At 50.0% G+C, this 21,383-nt stretch overlaps 2 protein-coding genes across 2 annotated transcripts in view; one reads left to right on the top strand and one right to left on the bottom strand.

The window, feature by feature from the left end:
• Positions 1–21,383, top strand: part of LOC142767409 (uncharacterized) — a 154,834-nt gene that overhangs the window by 92,098 nt on the left and 41,353 nt on the right. The gene's annotated exons all lie outside the window — the stretch shown is intronic.
• On the bottom strand, positions 675–1,919 carry LOC119165983 (uncharacterized). Its single transcript, XM_037417918.2, has one exon. The coding sequence runs from the start codon at positions 1,846–1,848 to the stop codon at positions 943–945; it is 906 nt and encodes a 301-aa protein (XP_037273815.2). The 5' UTR covers positions 1,849–1,919; the 3' UTR covers positions 675–942.

Raw genomic sequence — 21,383 nt, 5'->3', positions numbered from 1 at the left:
ATATGCACATAAGGAAAGCAAGATTCATAGATAGAGCTCAAAATGGCGAGAAATGTTTCATAGGAACTGTTTGCGTCATTACAGGACAACACATCATACCAATCCACTAACTTCATTCTCTCCCGAAACGTCAACAAGGCATGTTCCGACATTTTTTGCACTTTTTGTATTGGCTGCCGTATCTTCCGCACGTTTTGTTTACAGCAAATGAATATCGGCAAGTGATCGCTGAGGTCACACGTCAATACACCGGCTTTGATCTTATCGATGTCTAAATTGGTAAAAAACATATCAATAAGGGATGATGACTCAGTGGTCACTCTTGTGGGTACATCTATTACGTTTATAAGACCGTAAACCTTCAACAGTACATTCAGCTTGCATGCCGTGGCATCATTTTTCAGTGTATCTATATTTAAGTCACCACCACAGATAAAAGAGAGGCGATTTCGAGTAGAAAATTCAAAACATTGTTCTAGCTTATCGAGAAAATTTGACACCGAGCCACTTGGGTGACGGTAGCAGACTGTTATAACAGTGTTTTCTACTTTTATCGCCATTATTTCACAATCGTTTGTACAAGCAGACAGCTCTTGTAGTAATTCGCAAGTATATTCTTTTTTTTTTACTTTTAAAATGCATATGCCACCACCTCGGCTTTTGGAGCGGTTGAAGTAGAAAGTGTTATACAATGGAATGCGAAAAACGGTAGTCTCATCAGTGGACCAGGTTTCGGTTAGCAATATTGCATCGAATGATTGTTTGATTTGTTCAAGATATAATGACAGATCTGATTACTTATTTCTTACTGATCGTATGTTCAAGTGGAAACATTTGAAGGATTTTATGAATTCCTTTCCTATGTGTTTTTCAAAGGCACGTGGTAGTACATATGACTCGGTATTTTTATGGTTCATGTTTATGGCTTGGCCGTTGCAGTGTTTAGCTTAGTTTATCTAGGTCGCTTATGCATGTGACAACAACAGCCTTGTCCTTATCGTCTTTACGAACAAGAACTCGCCCGTTGTTGTGCCATGCGTGCTTGAAGTTAACATCCTTTGCCCAGCTTTTTGTTTCTTGAAGCAAAGCACGAGTTCGTTTAGTTAGGTTCTCGAGTATGTACACGTGATCATCACGGCCGCGAAGTTTATTCCTGTTTTTCCACCACTTGTCCCTATCTGCCTGCCTTGCAAAACGGCAAATTATGCCCGATATTTTTCCTTTCTTGAATGGAAGACGATGAATTGCTACCACGGCATCGTCTGGAAGGGGCGGAAGCTCAACGTCAGGCGCCAGCGCATTTACTTTGTTCAGCAAGTCCTCGTTTTCCGTAGGCATGATGCCATGGAATTCTAGATTGAGACGCTGGCTTCTCCATTCCAGATTGTCGATTTCAGCTTCCATTTCACTTACATTACTGTTCTGGGTCTCAAGCTTTTCTGTCCGGTGCCTGAGTTCTTTGATATGATGCTCATTCTGCTCGACCCGGCGTAGCAAGTCATCATACTGTTCGCTCCAGAACTGCAATGAGTCCTCAATACCTTCCACTACATCTCTCAAAGGCAGAAGTTGGTCAAGTTTGTCGTTAATTGTAACTAACAAAAGTCGTACATCTTGTGTTTCAAGTTCTTCGTTTGGTTTCTTAACTGGGTCGCGTAGTTTGTTTCTCCTGCAAGTGGGACACCGCCAAGCTATACGGTATGCCTCTCCCTTCGTTTTGATTGTTTTTTCCGATACTCCCGAACATACTCCCGTATGGTATCTGCAAGAACAATCACTGCACTGAATTATACACTCGGGAGCAGACAAGCACTTGTGGCATGCGGCGCATCGCCCATCAGATGACATAATAACACGTTGGCAGCAGCAGAGGCAGCGGAAACATCAACAGTTATGAAAAAAAATTGCTCAGCAACAAAACTAACCTGTGTAAAACAAAGAAGACGAGCGTGAGTCCGTGCACGATGGGTGCTGCCGCTGCTGCCAAAAAGTGAGGGGCCGCTCCGGGTGGAACCACTTATAAGCTGGATCGGCGACAGTAGCGCCTATCAGTTGACAGTGGCCGTGGTGCGGTCGTGGCAGCTCATCCGGGGCGCAAAGTAGTCGAATACACGGACATGCGCTGTGGGAATCCGGGCCGGGAACCAGTTTCAGGACTGTCTCTGGGTTATCTGTGTAAAACACAGAAGACGAGCGTGAGTCCGTGCACGATGGGTGCTGGTGCTGCTGCCAAAAAGTCTACTGCCAATGAAGATAGTGTGCCAGAATTGACAGAAAAATCTGCTGAGGCTCTTGCAACGACATTCTTAATGCACGTTCCTGGCACAGGGCAGAGCTTGAGAGTTGATCCTTCCGAGCCTCCTGTGTTGGTTGAGCTCTCAGGTGGCTGGGAACTCGACGGCGACACTGCGAAAGGCTTGGTATGGTCGGATTTTACTGGGGGCTGTTTCTCTGTGTCCGCAACTTTGGAGATAAGCTGTTCTGACGCATGCATGTGGACGGTTAGCCCTGAGCTTGGCTGAGTACATTCGGAGTTCCGCATCTCTATCCCGACCGTAGTGGGCGTGTGAGACGCGAGGTGGGCGTTGTGAGCGACCGAAGATCCACGCGATGGAAAAGCAGGACGTTGGTCAATGCGTGAAGGCTGCTTTTGACTGTGACGACCGAGTGCGTTTGTCTGTGGATGGTGGCAATACTTCGTCGTAGTCGTCATTGTATTCTTCCAACCAAACGATCATTTCTTGTTTTATCTGTTCCCATGACTCTTCGTTTTGACATATATGGGTGAGGTAGAACTTGAAGACCTCACCGGAGACGTAGTCGGTAAAGTTGGCGACCATCTCCCGTTCCGACCATGATGCAGTGGTATCGTGGAGCTTCAACAGGTCGAACCAGTCCTGTACAGGTTCATCGTCCGCTGCTCCGGTGTACTTAGGGATAGGAAGGTCAGTCGATGATTCCGTCATGATGCTCGTCGATGTGTACTGCTATATGTGCTGGTTAGGCAGTTCATTTATGGTCAGGGTTTCTTGCGGAAAACCTTGTCGATGATGTGCGACTGATGAAGGGGCTGGCAGGTCTCCAACCTGTCGGCTCGTGTGACGCTATGACGAATGGGAGATGTGGCTACCTTCTTACGTTACGTTACACACACACACACACACACACACACACACACACACACACACACACACACACACACACATATATATATATATATATATATATATATATATATATATATATATATATATATATATATTTCTTGAAAGTCTTCCTGGATTCCGGTCGAGTTATAAGTCACCAGAAGAAGCGAACGAGCAAACGAAAAACGATGCTTTATTGCCAACGTTACGGCCGGGGACCGGCCTTCGTCAGGGCATACGGGAATATTCACGTATGCCCTGACGAAGGCCGGTCCCCGGCCGTAACGTTGGCAATAAAGCATCGTTTTTCGTTTGCTCGTTCGCTTCTTCTAGTGACTTATATATATATATATATATATATATATATATATATATATATATATATATATATATATATATATATATATATATATATATATATATATATATATATATATTGTCACAGGGTCGTGACGTGGCCGAAGACAGGAGACTTCGTGTTGGGATTTAACTGTTTATTTGGGCGAACCTGTGCCCGGTAAACGGAAAGTCCAATTACAGCAGCAGTCTCGCAAAGATAGCGGCGAACGGAAATATATATATATATATATATATATATATATATATATATATATATATATATATATATATATATATATATATATATATATATATATATATATATATATATATTGTCACGGGGTCGTGACGTGGCCGAAGACAGGAGACTTCGTGTTGGCGGAAAGTCCAATTACAGCAGCAATCTCGCACAGATAGCAGTCTCGGACTGATAGCGGCGAACAGAGCGTCGGCCTTCGATCAACAACTGACAAGCGGCGAAGCGCGTCGGCATTTATACTCTTGCCGTCGAATGTTCTAGCGTTATCGCTGGCGGTGGCGTAGGTTCCAGAACAATCTGTACCATTCGCACAGTGGGCGTGATCTTATCGAAATGATCTACTACAGTCCGGAACCTTCTCGAAAACTGCAGGCGCGGTTTGCGCTGAGAATCATGTGGTGTTTTGGGACGATAACAAAAACTTGGGAAATGGAACGTGGCAAGCGGCTTAGAGAGCGCACAGTCAAACAGGCCAACGGGAGAAGCTCGAGAGTCCAACCCACTACAACCACGTTGTCGTCTTCTTCATTTGGGTGCCAATTCAGCTGTGTCGACGTGACAGTTCCATACACGTATCATCACCCCGGCCCGTAAGGCACCGTCTCGGTGCCTGTTAAATGAGCGAGTCGGCGTTGTAGGGCTTGAGACGAGAAACGTTCTGAGTGCAGCAGCTGATGAGTTTGTGGTGCGGCAATCTCGTAGGTCACAGGTGTGACCTGACGAATGACTCGGTAGGGCCCAGCGTATCGCGATAGTAGTTTCTCGCAGAGGCCAACACGTCGAGATGGGAGCCACAGGAGAACAAGAGATCCCGCAGAAAAAACGGCATCTCGATGTCGACGGTCATAAAGAGACTTCTGTGCTGTCTGCGACGACGATAACCGAGCACGCGCTACCGCACGTGCCGTGAGGGCACGGGTGCTTGCATCCTGAGCGTACGAGGTGGAGGATAGGTGGTCTGATGAAAGGAGTGTGTCGAAGGGCAGTAAGGGATGACGTCCGAAGAGTAGATAAAAAGGGGAGTAGCCCGCTGTTTCATGACGCGACGAGTTATAGGCGAAGGTTACGAACGGAAGAGCTATGTCCCAATCAGTGTGGTCGGTAGATACGATAGATACAAGATGTGACGTAACGGCGAACAGAGCGATACAGACCCTTCCAGAATACTCGTCGTCGAATGCGGTCGTAAGTTCTGGAGACTCCTAGATGTCCAGAAGTTGGAACGTCGTGGAATTGTCGCAGAACATCCTTTCGCAGGTGATGCGGTACGACGAGTAAAAGTTCGGCGCCGTCGGGGTGTAAGTTGCGGCGGTACAAAACGTTGTCTTGAAGCAGGTATCTGCTAAGAGAAGGGTCAGCATAACGCGGTTGAAGGCGGTCAATGATGGTGAGCAGCGATGGATCTCGGCGCTGTTCGTCAGCCACGTTCAGAAAGTCAGTGATGGCTAAAACGCAGGCATCGGATTCCAAATCAGTGGAGCTAGGTGGATCAACAGGGTGCCGGGATAAGCAGTCAGCATCGCTGCGCTGCTTTCCAGATTTGTGAACAACCGAGAACGTGTACTCCTGTAATCAAAGTGCCCATCGGCCGAGTCTTCCTGTAGGGTCCTTAAGCGTTGACAGCCAGCAAAGCGCATGATGGTCCGTGATGACTGCGAACGGACGTCCGTATAAGTACGGACGGAATTTCGCAATAGCCCAAACGAGGGCTAAGCATTCCCGCTCAGTGATGGAATAATTTTGTACCGCTTGCGACAAAAGGTGGTTAGCGTAGGCTATCAAATGGTTGGTGCCATTCTGTATCTGAGCGAGTATAGCACCAATGTCATGGCCGCTTGCATCGGTGCGAAGCTCTGTTCGAGCCGCTGGATGAAAATGAGCCAACACAGGTGGTGATGTGAGGGCGGTAATTAGCGACGCGAAGGAATATTCTTGGTCCCTTCCCCAAGAAAAGGCCACATTCTTTTTGAGGTGATCCGTGAGGGGCCTAGCAATATCCGCGAAATTGAAGACAAAGCGGCGGAAGTATGAGCAACAGCCCAATAAAACTACGAACTTCTTGTGTGGAACGCGGAACCGGGAATTCTCGGACTGCACGGACTTTGTCAGGGTCGGGTTGAACACCAGTGGCGTCAACAAGGTGGCCGAGTAGTTTAATCTGCCGACGTCCAAATGAGCATTTCGACGAATTCAGTTGGAGACCAGCGCAACGAAAAACGTCAAGAATTACCGAGAGACGAGACAGGTGGCTTTCGAAGGAGGGCAAGAAAACTATTACATCATCCAGATAGCAGAGGCAGGTCGACCATTTGAAACCGCGAAGAAGAGAGTCCATCATACGTTTAAAAGTAGCCGGGGCATTACACAACCCAAAAGGCATGACCTTGAATTGGTAAAGGCCGTCGGGTGTGATGAATGCTGTCTTCTCGCGGTCGCGGTCATCGACCGAAATTTGCCAGTATCCGAATCGAAGGTCAAGGGACGAGAAATAGTTGGCACCGTGGAGGCAGTCGAGCGCATCATTGATTCGAGGTAAAGGATAAACGTCCTTCTTGGTGATCCGATTCAGGTGGCGATAGTCGACGCAAAAACGCTAAGTGTTGTCCTTATTTTTAACTAAGACCACAGGGGAGGCCCAAAGACTCGTTGAAGGCTCAATGACGTCTTTACTCAGCATTTTCTCGACCTCCGTCTGTATTACTTGGCGCTCAGCATGTGACACGCGATAAGGGCGTTTGTGGAGTGGACTGGCGTCGCCGGTGTCGATGCGGTGGGTTACGGCACTTGTGTGGCCCAGGGGACGGTCGTCGACGTCAAAGATATCCAGGTAAAAAAATAGAACACCCCGGAGCGCCGCAACTTGGGAAGGTAAGAGGTCGCTGGATATCATTTTGTCGAGGAACGCCTTATTTTGCGACGTGATGACAGGTTTCGTCATGGTGTTAGTGTCAGGTGTAAAAGAACAAATCGAACATTCATCAAGGGTGGAAAGATCGGCTAAAGTGATGCCTTGGGGAAGCACTTGGGTCGACGTAGAGAAGTTCAGAACTGGAAGTAGCACCGTGTTGTTAGCAACAACGACTATAGTATGTGGTAGTGCGATGAGGTGCGTAAGCGTCAAATCAATGAGGGGAGTTACCAGATAGTCTTCATCAGGAACGGACGGGAAGGGCGACAGAGGAATGTACATAGCAGCCTGGGGCGGTAGCCGTAGAGACTCCACGGATCGTAGCCGAGAGTGACTTGGAGGAGTGAAGTCGGAGCACAAAGGCAATTCGAGCCGTAAGATACCGGTAGAACAATCAATGAGGGCGGAGTGGGCGGTTAAGAAGTCAATTCCAAGGATGACGTCGTGTGGGCAAGCATCGAGGACTGCGAAGAGAACGGAAGTGTGGTGGCCAGCAACAGTAACGCGGGCAGTGCACATACCAAGCACCGATGTTCGACTTCCGTGGGCAACTCGAACAGTAGAGAACATAGCTGGTGTGAGAACCTTTTTCAGGCGAGATCGAAGTGTAGAACTCATAACAGATACTAGGGCACCAGGGTCAATTAGAGCAGTAATGGTGTGGCCATCAACGAACACCCGAAGTAAATTGCGTCTTGAATTTGTAGCCGGTTGAGGTTTTCGTTCCGAGTCGTCAATGCAGCGCCACCTCCAGGAGCTGCATTCGTCAGTTTCCCGGGGAATGGGCAGAATAAGCCGGTGACGGAGAGCGGCGGCGTTGAGGGGAGCGTGACGGCCGACCCTGAGGTGACGGCGAGTGGCTAGACCAGTTTCTCTGGGCGACGACGTCTGCGTAGGACGGTTCGGAGCGTGGAAATGAACGGTCAGCTGAAGGGTCCAGAATATGGTCATCCGGAAAACCAGGTTGCGAATAGTGTCCGCGGTCCTGACGGCGATCTACATTACGAAAGCTTGGCCGGAAATACCACCTGTTGCGGCAATGGCGAGAGATGTGCCCAACTCGAGAGCAAGAAAAGCAGATGGGTCGATCATCATGCGTGCGCCACTCAGATGGATTTCGGTAGCGTGGTGGAAACCGAGGAGTCGAAGCTGCCGCAGCGACAAGTGGATCAGAGTGGTGGTCAGCGTTGTGGACGGGAGTGCTCATGGGCTGCGGCATAAGTCTGGCGGGCTGGGGAACCTGGACGCCCAGGTTAGCAAACTCCTGACGCACGACGGCTTGAGTAAGCGAGACTGTTGCCCAGTTGTCTTGCGCAGGGGGCTGATAGGAAGCGGGTGCCATGGCTTCCAGCTCCTGGCGAACAATCCTTGTATTGGCAGGAGGCGCAAGTGAACGGGGCGCTGCAGAATGCTCGCAAGACGAAGTCGCAGCAGTGTTTGGTAGTCTCGCGATGTGGTGGGTGATTCGCCTGCTTTTAGCTTGCTCAAATCGCCGGCATTCAGATATGATGGAGTCGACAGTGGTGCAGTTTTTGCACATTAGTATGTTGAAAGCATCATCAGCAATGCCTTTCAACACGTTGCTGATCTTGTCCGCCTCGGACATGTTTTTGTCAGTCTTCCGGCACAGTGCCAGTCCGTCTTGGATGTGCGTGACGTACGACTCCGTCGTTGATTGAACACGCGACGCGATTTCCTGCCTGGCTGCCATCTGACGAGCAACTGACCGCCCGAACAAATCGCGAAGCTTTTGCATGCATGTGTCCCAGCTGGTTAATTCTTCTTCATGCGTCTCATACCAGGCGCGTGCCGTACCCCGTAGGTAGAATAGAATATTTGCAAGCATAAGCGTTTCGTCCCACCTTTAGTGCTTGCTGACGCGCTCGAATAATGCGAGCCATTCTTCGACGTCCGTGCTGTCCGTCCCGGAAAACGTGCCAGGGTCGAGAAGATGGGGGGGGGGGGGGGGGAATCACAGGTGATGGAGCCGGCACGGACAGCGAGGCCTGAGTGCCAGTTTCAGGCATCGCGGCTGGACAAAGCTGGCGTCCACTGCGGAGTTCCAGAGCCGGGTTGTGTGAAGACCCAGCACCTTCCACCAAAAAATATTACGGGGAAGATTTATTCACCGAGAGCTGATCTTGCTAACGGCTTAGAGAGCGCACAGTCAAACAGGCCAACGGGAGAAGCTCGAGAGTCCAACCCACTACAACCACGTTGTTGTCTTCTTCATTTGGGTGCCAATTCAGCTGTGTCGGGGTGACAGTTCCATTCACGTATCAATATATATATATATATATATATATATATATATATATATATATATATATATATATATATATATATATATATGTATATATATATATATATATATATATATATATATATATATATATATATATATATATATATATGTTCGCAGCAAGGAAGTCACGCTGGCCCCTGTGGAATAAGGAAAAATAGAGTACAATGCACGTTGGTTTTACACGGTAAATTTTGACTGACGTTTTGGCTGGTGGACCAGCCGACACGTCAGTCAGAATATACCATGCAAAAGCAACGTGCGTCGTACTCTATTTTTCCTTACACACACACACACACACACACACACACACACATATATATATATATATATATATATATATATATATATATATATATATATATATATATATATATATATATATATATATATATATATATATATATATATATATATATATATATATATATGGGATATGGCACAACGGGAGTGCTATATATATATATTGTGAAGAAGAAAGAGCATCGTTAGCAAGGAACATCGCCACCGCTTGGGTACTGGGTGCTGGGCTTCGCTCGCTCGGCTCGTGCTGATCATCGCCGGCATCTGCTTGACCGTTGCTCTTGTCCGATCGTATTTCATCGTAGGACCACCGTCGCAACAGTCGCCAATAAACCCTTTTTCAATTGGTGGAGGGTGCTGACATTCCCCGTCGCCTGAACCTGGGTGCTGCCATTCGTCGTCGCCTAAACCTGGAGCTGCGCAACCGAACGCTATCTCCCATCATGGCTACCAACAACGCGCAACCTGGCTCTTCCACTCCATGCCCCAGCAACCCCGGCGTTCTTCGTTTGCGAGAGCCCAAGGTCTTTAGCGGAGCTGATGAGACCGACGTGGAAGACTGGTTCGCTAACTACGAACTGGTGAGCGCAAACAACAAGTGGGATGACGCGGACAAATTGACTGACGTCATCTTTCACCTCACTGACGTGGCCGAAATCTGGTATAATAACCACGAAAACGACATTACGACGTGGTCCATCTTTAAAACGTTGTTTGCTGACGTTTCTGGCCGACCCGATGTTCGCAAGTCCAGAGCCGAACAACGCTTGTGGACTCGCGCACAAAAGCCAACGGAATCTTTCACCAGCTACATCGAAGACATTATTGGTCTTTGCAACCGTGTGAACACCACCATTCTTGAGTCGGAGAAGATTCAACACATCCTCAAAGGGATAAATGACGGTGCATATCAGCTGCTCCTGGCCCGTAATCCTGCCACCGTTGCAGAACTTGTCACTTTGTGTCAAAGTTTCGACGAGTTGAGCAAGCAGCGCGCCCTGACTCGGCCATTTTCTTCACACGCCGACTCGCTCTCCAGTCTCACTTCCATTCCCGACAACTCACCAACCCTGCAAGAGATTAAAGACTTCGTGCGTGAAGAAGTAGCTCGGCAACTGTCGTTGATTCCCTTCACGCAGCAGCCGCCGTCCTCTCGTCTGCCCTCACCACTCCGCGACGTTATTGCCGAAGAAGTAGCTCAGGCTGTTCCCATCGCTGCCCACCAGCAGCCTGTGGCCATGCCTGTTGCCCATGCGCCGGCTATGCAGCTCGTGGCCGCGCCTCTTACGTATGCCCAGGTGGTACGCAGCAGACCCCGCCAGCAGCATTTGCTACCCATGTCTTCAGTTGCTCCCCTCTCCGCCCCTTTTTCGACACCTTGGGCAGCACCACGAGTCAGCAATTCCTGGCGCACTCCTGACAATCGACCGATCTGCTACGCCTGCGGTACTCCAGGACACGTGGCACGATATTGTCGCCGTCGCTTACAACCTCTCCACGACGCTACTCGGCCGTTACCGTATGACTCACAGCCCATGCACATACCTGCTCCCTATCCCTCACCGCAGTATGAATACACTAACCTTCCTAAGTCTCGGTCACCCCAGCCCTCACCTCAGACTCACTCTCCCCGCTACTCATCTCCTCGCAGGCGATCACTGTCCCCTATGCGTCCTAGACCCGCTTCTTCCAACCAGGAAAACTAAACGCCGCAGCTCCAGAGGCAAGAACTGCGCCGTCATCGAAATGCTCAAGTCCTCGCACTTCACCAGCTAACGTTGTCGCCATATCTGTCGATGGTGTTTCTACCTTTGCCCTCGTCGACACAGGTGCTGCCGTTTCTGTTATAGCCGCCCAGCTCGGCCGCTCTCTACGCAAAGTGACCACGCCGCTCTCTGGACTATCGCTTCGTACAGCTAGCGCACAACCAGTTCGACCTCTCGGCACCTGTACGGCCCGCATATTCATCCAAGGCTCTATGTACGTTGTCGAGTTCATCGTCCTTTCAGTGTGCTCGCATGACGTTATCCTCGGGTGGGACTTTCTGTCAAATCATCATGCCATCATCGACTGCGCACGCGCTGAAGTTCAATTTTCGCACCTGTGTGACGAACCTTTGCACGAAACCCTTGAGCGGTCGCCAAAACTTGTCGTGCGTGAGGACACTGAAATTCCGCCAGCCACTCTTGCCGTTGTCCCGGTTTGCTGCGATGACTATAACGATGCTACATTAATGTTTACACCTTCCGACAGTTTCATGAGCCGCAGAGCCGTTTCCTTGCCTTTCGCTACACTCGACGTCACTGCGGGCCGAAGCAATATTTTCGTCCACAACCCCCTTTCTGCACCGCTTACGCTACTTGCCGGCGAATGTCTCGGTCGAGTGGAGTACCTCGATTCCTCTTTATTCCTTAACATGCCAGACGAATCGTGCAGTAGCACCTCGACCGAACTTCATGCCCTTTCCCCACTGGAATGCTCATCGAGTGACACCTTCTCGAGTTCCATCGCCGACACCTTAAGTGCCCATGAACGCGCCGAGCTTCTTAATCGCCTCCAGCACTTCGCGAATTTATTCGACGTTTCTCAGCCGCAATTGGGTCGGACTTCCGCAGTGCACCACTACATTGACACTGGTTCGCACCAGCCATTGCGCCAAAGACCGTACCGTGTCTCTGCTGCAGAACGTCACGTCATCAACGACCAGGTCGAAAAGATGCTACGCCGTCGCGTTATTCAACCATCGCACAGTCCTTGGGCATCTCCTGTCGTTCTAGTTCGAAAAAAAGATGGATCGATTCGATTTTGCGTCGACTACCGGTGATTAAACAAGGTGACGCGGAAAGACGTCTATCCATTACCGTGCATAGACGACGCCCTTGACAGCCTCCAAGGAGCTGAATTCTTCTCCTCCTTAGACTTACGATCTGGATACTGGCAGGTTCCTATGGCAGAAGCTGATCGCCAGAAAACTGCGTTCATTACACCAGATGGCCTTTACGAATTTAACGTAATGCCATTTGGGCTTTGTAATGCTCCTGCCACGTTTGAACGACTCATGGACAACATACTGCGTGGACTGAAGTGGTCTGTGTGTCTATGCTACCTCGATGACATTGTCGTTTTCTCTCCCGATTTTCCTACGCATCTGCTTCGGCTCCGACTGGTTCTGACGTGTTTAACCAACGCTAGGCTCCAACTGAACCTTAAAAAGTGCGGCTTCGCCGCGCGAGAGCTGTCCATCTTAGGGCACATCGTCTCCAAGCATGGTGTTCGACCCGACCCTGCAAAACTGCAAGCAGTCGCTGAGTTCCCGAAACCTACTACACTGAAAGAATTACGCAGTTTTGCCGGACTATGCTCGTACTTCCGGCGCTTCATGCGAAATTTTGCATCGATCATGTCACCACTGACCAACCTCCTACGCGGTGATGCAGACCTTTCATCCTGGTCTTCTCACTGCGACGTCGCGTTTGCCATGCTCCGCAGTCTGCTCACATCTCCTCCAATTCTTCGGCATTTCGACCCAACAGCTGCCACGGAAATTCACACAGACGCTAGTGGGTTGGTCTAGGCGCCGTCCTCGCCCAACGCAAGTCAGGCTGCTCCGAATACGTCGTCGCTTATGCGAGTCGCACACTTACTAAAGCTGAGGCCAACTACAGCGTCACTGAAAAAGAGTGCTTGGCGCTAGTGTGGGCGCTTCGCAAGTTCCACCCTTATTTTTACGGTCGCCCATTCGACCAGGTAACGGACCACCATGCACTTTGTTTGCTCGCCACATTGAAAGACCCTTCTGGCCGCCTAGCTCGGTGGGCACTGCAAATCCAGGAGTACGACATTCGTGTCATCTATCACAGCGGACGCAAGCATTCTGACGCCGACGCCCTGTCGCGTTCGCCTTTACCTCCCGACTCGGCCTACGGAACCAATGGTACCAACTCCATCGCATCTCTCGACCTCGACTCCTTTACCAGTGAACAACACAAGGACCCGTGGATCGCTTCCCTTTTTAACTGTCTCTCTGGATCGTCAACCACTGCGGTACCACGATCTCTCCGACGTCAAGCTGCTCATTTCGCCATTCGTGATCGGCTGCTACACCGACGCAACTACGCCCCCGAAGGTCGTAAGTGGCTCTTGGTTGTCCCGCGCAGCTTGCGATCACAAATCTGCGCCTCCTTTCACGACGATCCCCAATGTGGTCATGCCGGAGTTTTCAAAACTTACGAACGTGTTTGCCATCGCTTCTACTGGCGCGGAATGTATAATTTTGTTTGAAAATTTGTTATGGGCTGCCCTGACTGTCAACGACGCAAATCACTACCTTTCCACTCGTCCGGTGCGCTTCAACCGCTTCCGTGCCCTGCCAAACCTTTCGATCGGATCGGAATCGATCTCTATGGCCCTCTCCGACAACATCAGATGAAAATCGGTGGATCATAGTCGCTGTGGACCATTTAACACGCTACGCTGAGACCGCCGCTCTTTCAAGTGCCACTGCGCGGGACGTAGCTTCCTTCATCCTTCATCGCTTCATAATACGACATGGTGCACCTCGAGAACTACTAAGCGACCGAGGTCAAGCCTTCCTATCAGAAGTCGCCGCGTCTCGGCTTTCTGAATGCCATGTTGTTCATCGCAAGACCACGGCATACCACCCGCAGACTAACGGGCTCACGGAAAGATTTAACCGCACCCTTGGCGATATGCTCGCCATGTATGTGACATCCGATCATACTAAGGGGATCGCATTCTTCCATTCATCACGTTCGCATATAACACCGCGGCACAGTCTACCACGGAATTTTCACCTTTCTTTCTTCTTTATGGACGCGAACCATCCCACACCATCGACACTCTCATTCTATACCTTCCTGACGCAAACGAATGCCCATCTGTGTCCGAAGCTGCCCGAAATGCGGAAGAGTGCCGTGAACTCGCACGCACCTTTACGTCACAAGAACAACAGCGCCAGAAAGAAAACAACGCCGACTCTTCACAAAGCCCCAGCTATTTCCCGGGATCACTTGTATGGCTGGCTGTTCCTTACCAAACCCCCGGCATTTCCACAAAACTCGTTCCAAAGTACGAGGGCCCATACCGCGTTTTGGAGCAAACCTCGCCGGTGAATTTTCTCATCGAGCCACTTGCCCCATCTGACGACATGCGCCGGTGTTGACGTGACATCGTCCACGTCGCCCGCCTTGAGCCATATCATAGCCCTCTGCCTCCAGACTCTTAGGTCGCCAGGATGGCTCTTTTTCGGCGGGGGCAAATTGTGAATAAGAAAGAGCATCGTTAGCAAACAACATCGCCACCACTTGGGTACTGGGTGCTGGGCTTCGCTCGCTCGGCTCGTGCTGATCATCGCCGGCATCTGCTTGACCGTTGCTCTTGCCCGATCATATTTCATCGTAGGACCACCATCGCAACAGTCGCCAATAAACCCTTTTTCAGTGTTTATATTGTGCGTATTTGTTACATCTTTCTCATCCCTGCATGATCACAATCACCATCATCTGCTTGTCTCTTTGTTCTCAATGCCACTCTGGGTCATCAGCATCATCATCGTCTGTGTACTGGCTCTGCCTGTTCGTTTCACGAGGTCTTTCCTCAAATAAACGCTGACGCAGCAAAGACTACCAAGACTTCATACGTGGTGGAGGTGGATTTTCGGTCCTCTGACCTCCCGCAGCCCGCTATACCCCCTGGAGCTTCGTTCAGGCCGCCGCTTGCGCCCACAGTCAGGCAGCATGTCCCAATCCGAGCCTGCCGGCGCTGATGTCATCAACCGCTCACCGCCGCAAGCTGCCGCAAGCTGCCGGATATCAGCCGGAACCCCCGCTCTTCGCTGGTCTTCGGGGAGAAGACGTAGAAGACTGGCTCGATGACTTCGATTGCGTAAGTGCCGCTAATAGGTGGTACGAGGCCGCAAACTGCGTTACGTGCCTTTTTATCTGACTGGAGTCACGAAGACACGGTGTTTTAACCACGTCGTTGACTTACCCGACTGGGCTAACTTCCAGCAGCAGCTGCGACACGTCTTTGGGACACCTGACATTCGATCCGCCATCGCGAAGAGGACACTCGATACTCGCCGACAACATCCCGGTAAATCGTACACTTCATACATCGAGGATGTCCTCGCACTGTGCCGGCGTGTCAATCAACCCATGCCGGAATCAGACAAAGTGCGCCATATATTGAAAGGCATTGAGCCTGTTGCCTTTAATGCCCTCGCTGTGCAAAACCCAGCTACCATCGCTGATGTCGTGACGACATGCCAGCGACTTGATGCGCTGGACTCCGTTCGCCCCCAACCGGACCTTGGTGACTACCACTCCACGTTACATGGCCATCTGCGTGACCTCATTCGGGACATCATACACGAAAAATTGCGGTCCATGGGCTTCACGACTCCTACACCGCGTCCTACACAGCCTTCGGAAGTGCCCTTACGTGACATCATCAGGGAGTAACTTACATCCCTGACTGGATCTGCGCCCGTACAGCCACCTGCTTCTCGCCCTATATCCACGTACCCTCAAGTTGCTGCCGTGCCTCCCAGTGACGCCCACGCCACATTGCAGCGTCCATCCTACGCGTCAGTTGCTGCCGCTCCTCCGGTGAACTACCATTCCGTGTCCCCGGACCCGTCGGCCCACCTGACCGTGCTATCTACAGGTGCCCCGAATACCTTCTATTACCCACCGTGGCGCTCGTCTCGCCCTGTATGCTACTACTGTGGCTATCGCGGCCACATATCTCGTTTCTGCCGAAAGCGCCAGCAAGACGAGCGTCGGAACGACGTGCGCCAACGGGATTTGTACACCGGGGCGTCTTATCAAGGTCGGCATTATTCGTCTCCCCCGCACCGGTCTCCATCTCCTCCGGCATCGACTGCACCACGAAACAGCCGAAACACGAGACGCCGCTCGCCTTCGCCCTTCTGCCATTCCACTTCTCCACTTCGGCCCGCCTCATGCTCCTCTGATATTCATTCGGAAAACTAAGTGATGCAGTTTGTGGAGGAAAAACTGCCTTCCGAATTAGAACTGAAATTCCTCCATCAGGCCCGTGTAACATTGTTTCTGTAGAAGTGGAAGGAGTGCGAGTAGATGCTTTGGTGGACACTGGTGCGACATTATCCGTGATACGTGCTGATTTGTCTGAAAGTTTAAGGAAAGTAATGACGCCTTACGATAGCCCCACGTTAGTTGCTGCCCAGGAGAACGTCATTCGCCCTTCTGCTTTTGTACTGTGCGTGTTTTCATCGACGGCATCCGCCATCATGTCTAGTTTGCTGTCCTGTCACGCTGCTCTCACCAACTAATTTTAGAGTGGGATTTTCTATCATCTGCTTCCGCGGCGATTTGTTGTGGACAACGCGTCGTTCACCTCGCTGACACAGACTACATGCTTGACGACGACAATCAGAAGCCACGTCGTCTCGTCGCTGCGAAAGACATCGAGCTGCCGTCACTACAAGAGCAAATTGTCAGCATTACGTCCAACGACATCTATCACGGTGATGTATTGGTCTCACCGTCACCACTTTGCGTTCGTAAAGGTATAGTTCTTCCGTCCGGTGTCGTTCATGTCACCGCTGTCAACTCTACACCGGAGAAGATCTTACTGCCACAGTGCACTACTGTGGCCCGTGTTGCTGACTTTGAGCCTGTATTTATTATGCCACTTCAGGCCATCACATCCAAAGAACCTTCCCTCGGTGAGCATGTTCCTTCCTATGCCTTTACCACCGCTATCAGCAGCAAATTGACATATTCACAGAGGCAGCAGCTACTCGCAGTGTTACAGAAACATGCAAATTCTTTCGATATTTGCTCGTCTAAGCTGGGCCGCACTAATGCTACAGCATATCGAATTCAAACTGTTGGGACATCTATCGTACACCAGTGACCCTACCGCGTGTCTCTAGCTGAAAGAAAAGTTATAGAAGAAAACGTTGCAGACATGCTTAAACGGGAAGTCATCCGTCCCTCATCTAGCCCTTGGTCGTCTCCTATTGTTTTGGTTCGTAAAAAGGATGGCTCTGTGCGTTTTTGTGTGGACTACCGGGCGCTCAATAAGATCACACGCAAGGACGTGTACCCTATGTCACGCATTGACGACGCCCTTGATTCCCTACAAGGCGCGTAATTCTTTTCAAGCATCGACTTGCGTTCTGGGTACTGGCAGATCCCCATGCATGAAGACAATAAAGAGAAAACGGCGTTCGCAACCCCCGACGAGCTATATGAATTCAACGTGATGCCTTTCGGGCTCTGCAACGCACCCGTGACTTTTGAGCGCATGATAGATACCGTGCTGCGCGGCCTGAAACGGCAAAGTTGCCTTTGCTACCTGGACGACATTATTATCTTTTCGTCGACGTTTCCTGAGCACCTAGAACGATTGGATCAAGTTCTGACGTGCCTTGCCGGCGCCGGGCTTCAAATAAACACTAAGAAATGCTCTTCCGCTAGCAAATCTATCAAGGTCTTAGGACACGTCGTTGGCAAAGATGGCATCCGGCCCGACCCTGACAAAATTTCTGCAGTCCTTCACTTTCAGCGTCCCGAAAAACCAAAGGAGCTTCGCAGTTTTCTTGGCCTCGCCTCATATTTTCGCTGGTTTATCCAGAACTTCGCTTCTATTGCTGCTCCATTACACCAACTACTTGCTTCCAACGTCCCTTTTCTGTGGTCTCAAGAATGTCAAACGGCATTCGGCCTGTTGAAGCGGGCACTCACGTCTGAACCTCTGCTCTGCCTCTTTGATGAAGCCACACCGACTATCCTCCATACCAACGCTAGCTTGGTATAGGAGCCGTTCTTCTACAACGTGACAAGCCTTCCCTAGAGAAAGTTGTTGCATATTCCAGTCGCGTACTCACCCCTGCCGAAAAGAACTACACGATAGCTGAGGAAGAGTGTTTGGCTGTGGTTTGGTTGGTCCAGAAGTTCCGTCCCTATTTCCACGGCCGTCACTTCACAATCGTTACGGACCACCATGCCTTATGCTGGCTTTCTACACTGAAGAACTTGTCCGGACGCTTGGGTCAGTGGATACTACGCTTGCAGGAGTACGACTTCGACATAATTTACAAGTCAGGCAGAAAAAATCAAGACGCCGACACTTTATCTCGTTGCCCGCTTCCAACTACCCAAATCAGCGTTGGTGAGAACTCAACCGCCACATCTACCAAAGTTCATACGCTCGCATCAATAAGGCCCCCCTTTTTGGACGACGAGCCAATATTTATCTCCCGCCAGTGGTCCGATTCATACTGCAGACGCATGATGGACCACCTTTCAGGAGTTTCTCATCCACCAAAAGCGCGATTCCGTTGTCAACTCCTGCACTTTAAGCTGGAAAATGGGGTTCTCTATTGCCACGTCTATTACCCTGACGGTCAGCGCTGGGTTCCTGTACTGCCACGCTCTCTCCGACTTCAGGTGCTCGAAGCCTTTCACGGAGACTTGACTGCTGGTCATCTTGGTTTGAAGAAAACTCTTGACCGCATTCGATGTCGTTATTACTGGCCTGGCCTTTCTTCTAGTGTAGCGCGGTACGTTGGTTCCTGCTACCCATGCCAGCGTCTTAAACACCCCAAGTCTGCACCTGCTGTAACTCTACAGCCACTTCCGTGCCCTTCAACGCCGTTCGAGGTTGTAGGTGTTGACCTTTATGGGCCTCTCTCCGTCACATCTGCTGGCAAACGATGGATAGTGACCGCCGTGGACCATCTGACACGCTACACTGAGACTTCCTCTGTTATTACAGGCTCAGCTGTGGAAGTTGCAGACTTTATTCTTCACGCCACAATCCTGCGTCATGGGGCTACTCGTGTACTGCTTAGTGACCGCGGCAAAGTGTTCCTGTCACAAATGGTAAATGAAGTACTGCGCACTTCTGGAACTACTCACAAGACAGTTTCAAGCTACCACCCTCAGACAAATGGTCTCACAGAAAGATTTCACCGAACCCTTGCTGACATGATAGCCGTTTACGTCCAACCCGACCACAAAATCTGGGACACTCTTTTACCATTCCTGACATTTGCTTACAACACCGCCGTTCAGCGGACAACTTGCTACTCGCCGTTTTACCTCGTGTACGGACGCACCCCGACTACCTTTCTCGACGTCTCCTTCTTTAACAGCCATGGGAATTCATGTCAGTCTTCTAGCGAATAATACATTTCCCACCTGGCCCAGTCTCTCCATCAGGCTCGCATCAATACTGAAGCGAGACAGCACGAGCGGAAGATCATCTATGGCGAATCCCACCGCGTTGTGTCTTTCCAACCTAGTGACGAGGTGCTGCTTTTGACACCTATTCGCACTCCTGATCTCTGTGACAAATTCCAACCACGCTTCATTGTACCATACGTTGTTTTAGAACAGACTTCGCCGGTTAATTATCGTGTGACACCACTCGTCGCCCCAACAGACCACCGCTACGACAGCACAGAGATTGTCCACGTTTGTCGCATGAAACCTTTCACGCGACGTTACCCGTCACTTTGACTTACGGCGGCCAAGGTGTCCGCTTCCAAGTGGGGGGAATTAGTGTGGGCATTTGTTACTTACATCATCCTCATCCCTGCATGATCACAATCACCATCATCCACTTGTCTCTTTGTCCTCATTGCCACTCTGGTTCATCATGATTTCATAATTCAATAATTTCATAATTTCAATATTTAAGCCTTTTAAAGTAAGAAATTTAAAACAAATGCAAAATATGTTGATTGGTTCAATTTTCGTTCAGGGTCCACATTTGTGGACATTGCGCCTCAAAGCAGTAATATTAGTGAAGGGCGACAAAGAAGAAAACACGCTTTCCAAAGAATTTATTTCAACTTGTTTCGAAGTAATGTTGGAAGAAGTTACCAGAAAAAGTCTGTTTAGTGTGAAAGAGGTAGAAGCAGTCACTTTGCGATGTCAGGCAAAGAAAAATGTCACACTTCCTGCAGCTCACGCGGCTCTTGGATGAGCTTCCCTCCCTCCTGCAGCCTTGTGCGTTGGGTATGTTCATTTGCTGTGGCCAGTGGTGGATGCCGTCGTAGCGAAGAGTGCTCACTGGTAGGGGTGACGCATTGGGTGCCTCGCTTTTCATCACCTGCGGGTTCGCACTGCTTGGTCACCCACGCTTTTTCTGGGACTTGTTGACGCTTAGCAGGCAACTTGCGACATCTCTTTGAAATGCCATCATATCCACTGTGTGTTTTTTAGCAACCATTCTGCATTGTCATCTCTGATGTACTCTAGCCAAGTGTTACAGAGAGCAAAAGAAGCAAAATGGGATATCACTCTCACAGGCCACTTTCTGGTTCGTGTCCTCATTGCGTAGAGAGACATGATGAAGTCTAGTTTGTCCACTTCACCCATGTATTTGTTGTAGTCTAGAATTACCTCAGGACATTCCATGTCGACGTGGGCCTTGAAGCTTCGCTCCATCTTCTTACCGCGCCAACGTTTCCGAGTAGAGGTCATGTTGACCACACCATTGTCTTGCGAACGAACGAGAGCAACGTCGCCGTTCACGGAAACCCTTTCATCGTAGCTTCCACGTCTTTCCTTCTTCATTTCTTCGTCGGTTTTCAGAACGCAACCTGCCAAGCGGCTTCCTTTAATTGTGCCTCTAGCCAAAATACCGATCTCTTTTAACTCCAGAAGGAGTTTCACTGATGTGAAACAGTTATCCATGTAGCACTTGATGTTCTGTGCCTTCGGGAGGTGTTCGAAAAGGCGCATTACGACCGAACCGCCAAGTCCAAGGTGAGAATGCTCTTCACTCACCCCTGTTTCCTTGCCTTGGTAAAGCTCCAAGTCATGTGCTAGCCCATCAAAGCTGCAGCGCACGAAAACCTTTACCCCTTCAGGGTTTGGTTTTCTCTTTACAAATTGCTTTGCAGAAATACGCCCCGTAAATGGCACCATGTGTTCATCAATGCTATTTTTCCCAAGGGAACAAGCTGTAAGCGTCGGCCTCTCACAGCTTCTAACCAGGGACAAACTTTACCAAACATGTCGAGGCTGTTTGGGTCCCGTTCTGCATTAGCGTCAGTTATGTGAACGGTGCCTCTGATTTTGAGGAACCTCTTCACACCCATCG

Source organism: Rhipicephalus microplus, chromosome 1, assembly GCF_043290135.1.
Source record: "Rhipicephalus microplus isolate Deutch F79 chromosome 1, USDA_Rmic, whole genome shotgun sequence".
NCBI classification, from domain to species: domain Eukaryota; kingdom Metazoa; phylum Arthropoda; class Arachnida; order Ixodida; family Ixodidae; genus Rhipicephalus; species Rhipicephalus microplus.
The sequence above is the reverse complement of the archived record's forward strand: the minus strand, read 5'-3'. Positions and strand labels throughout refer to the sequence as shown.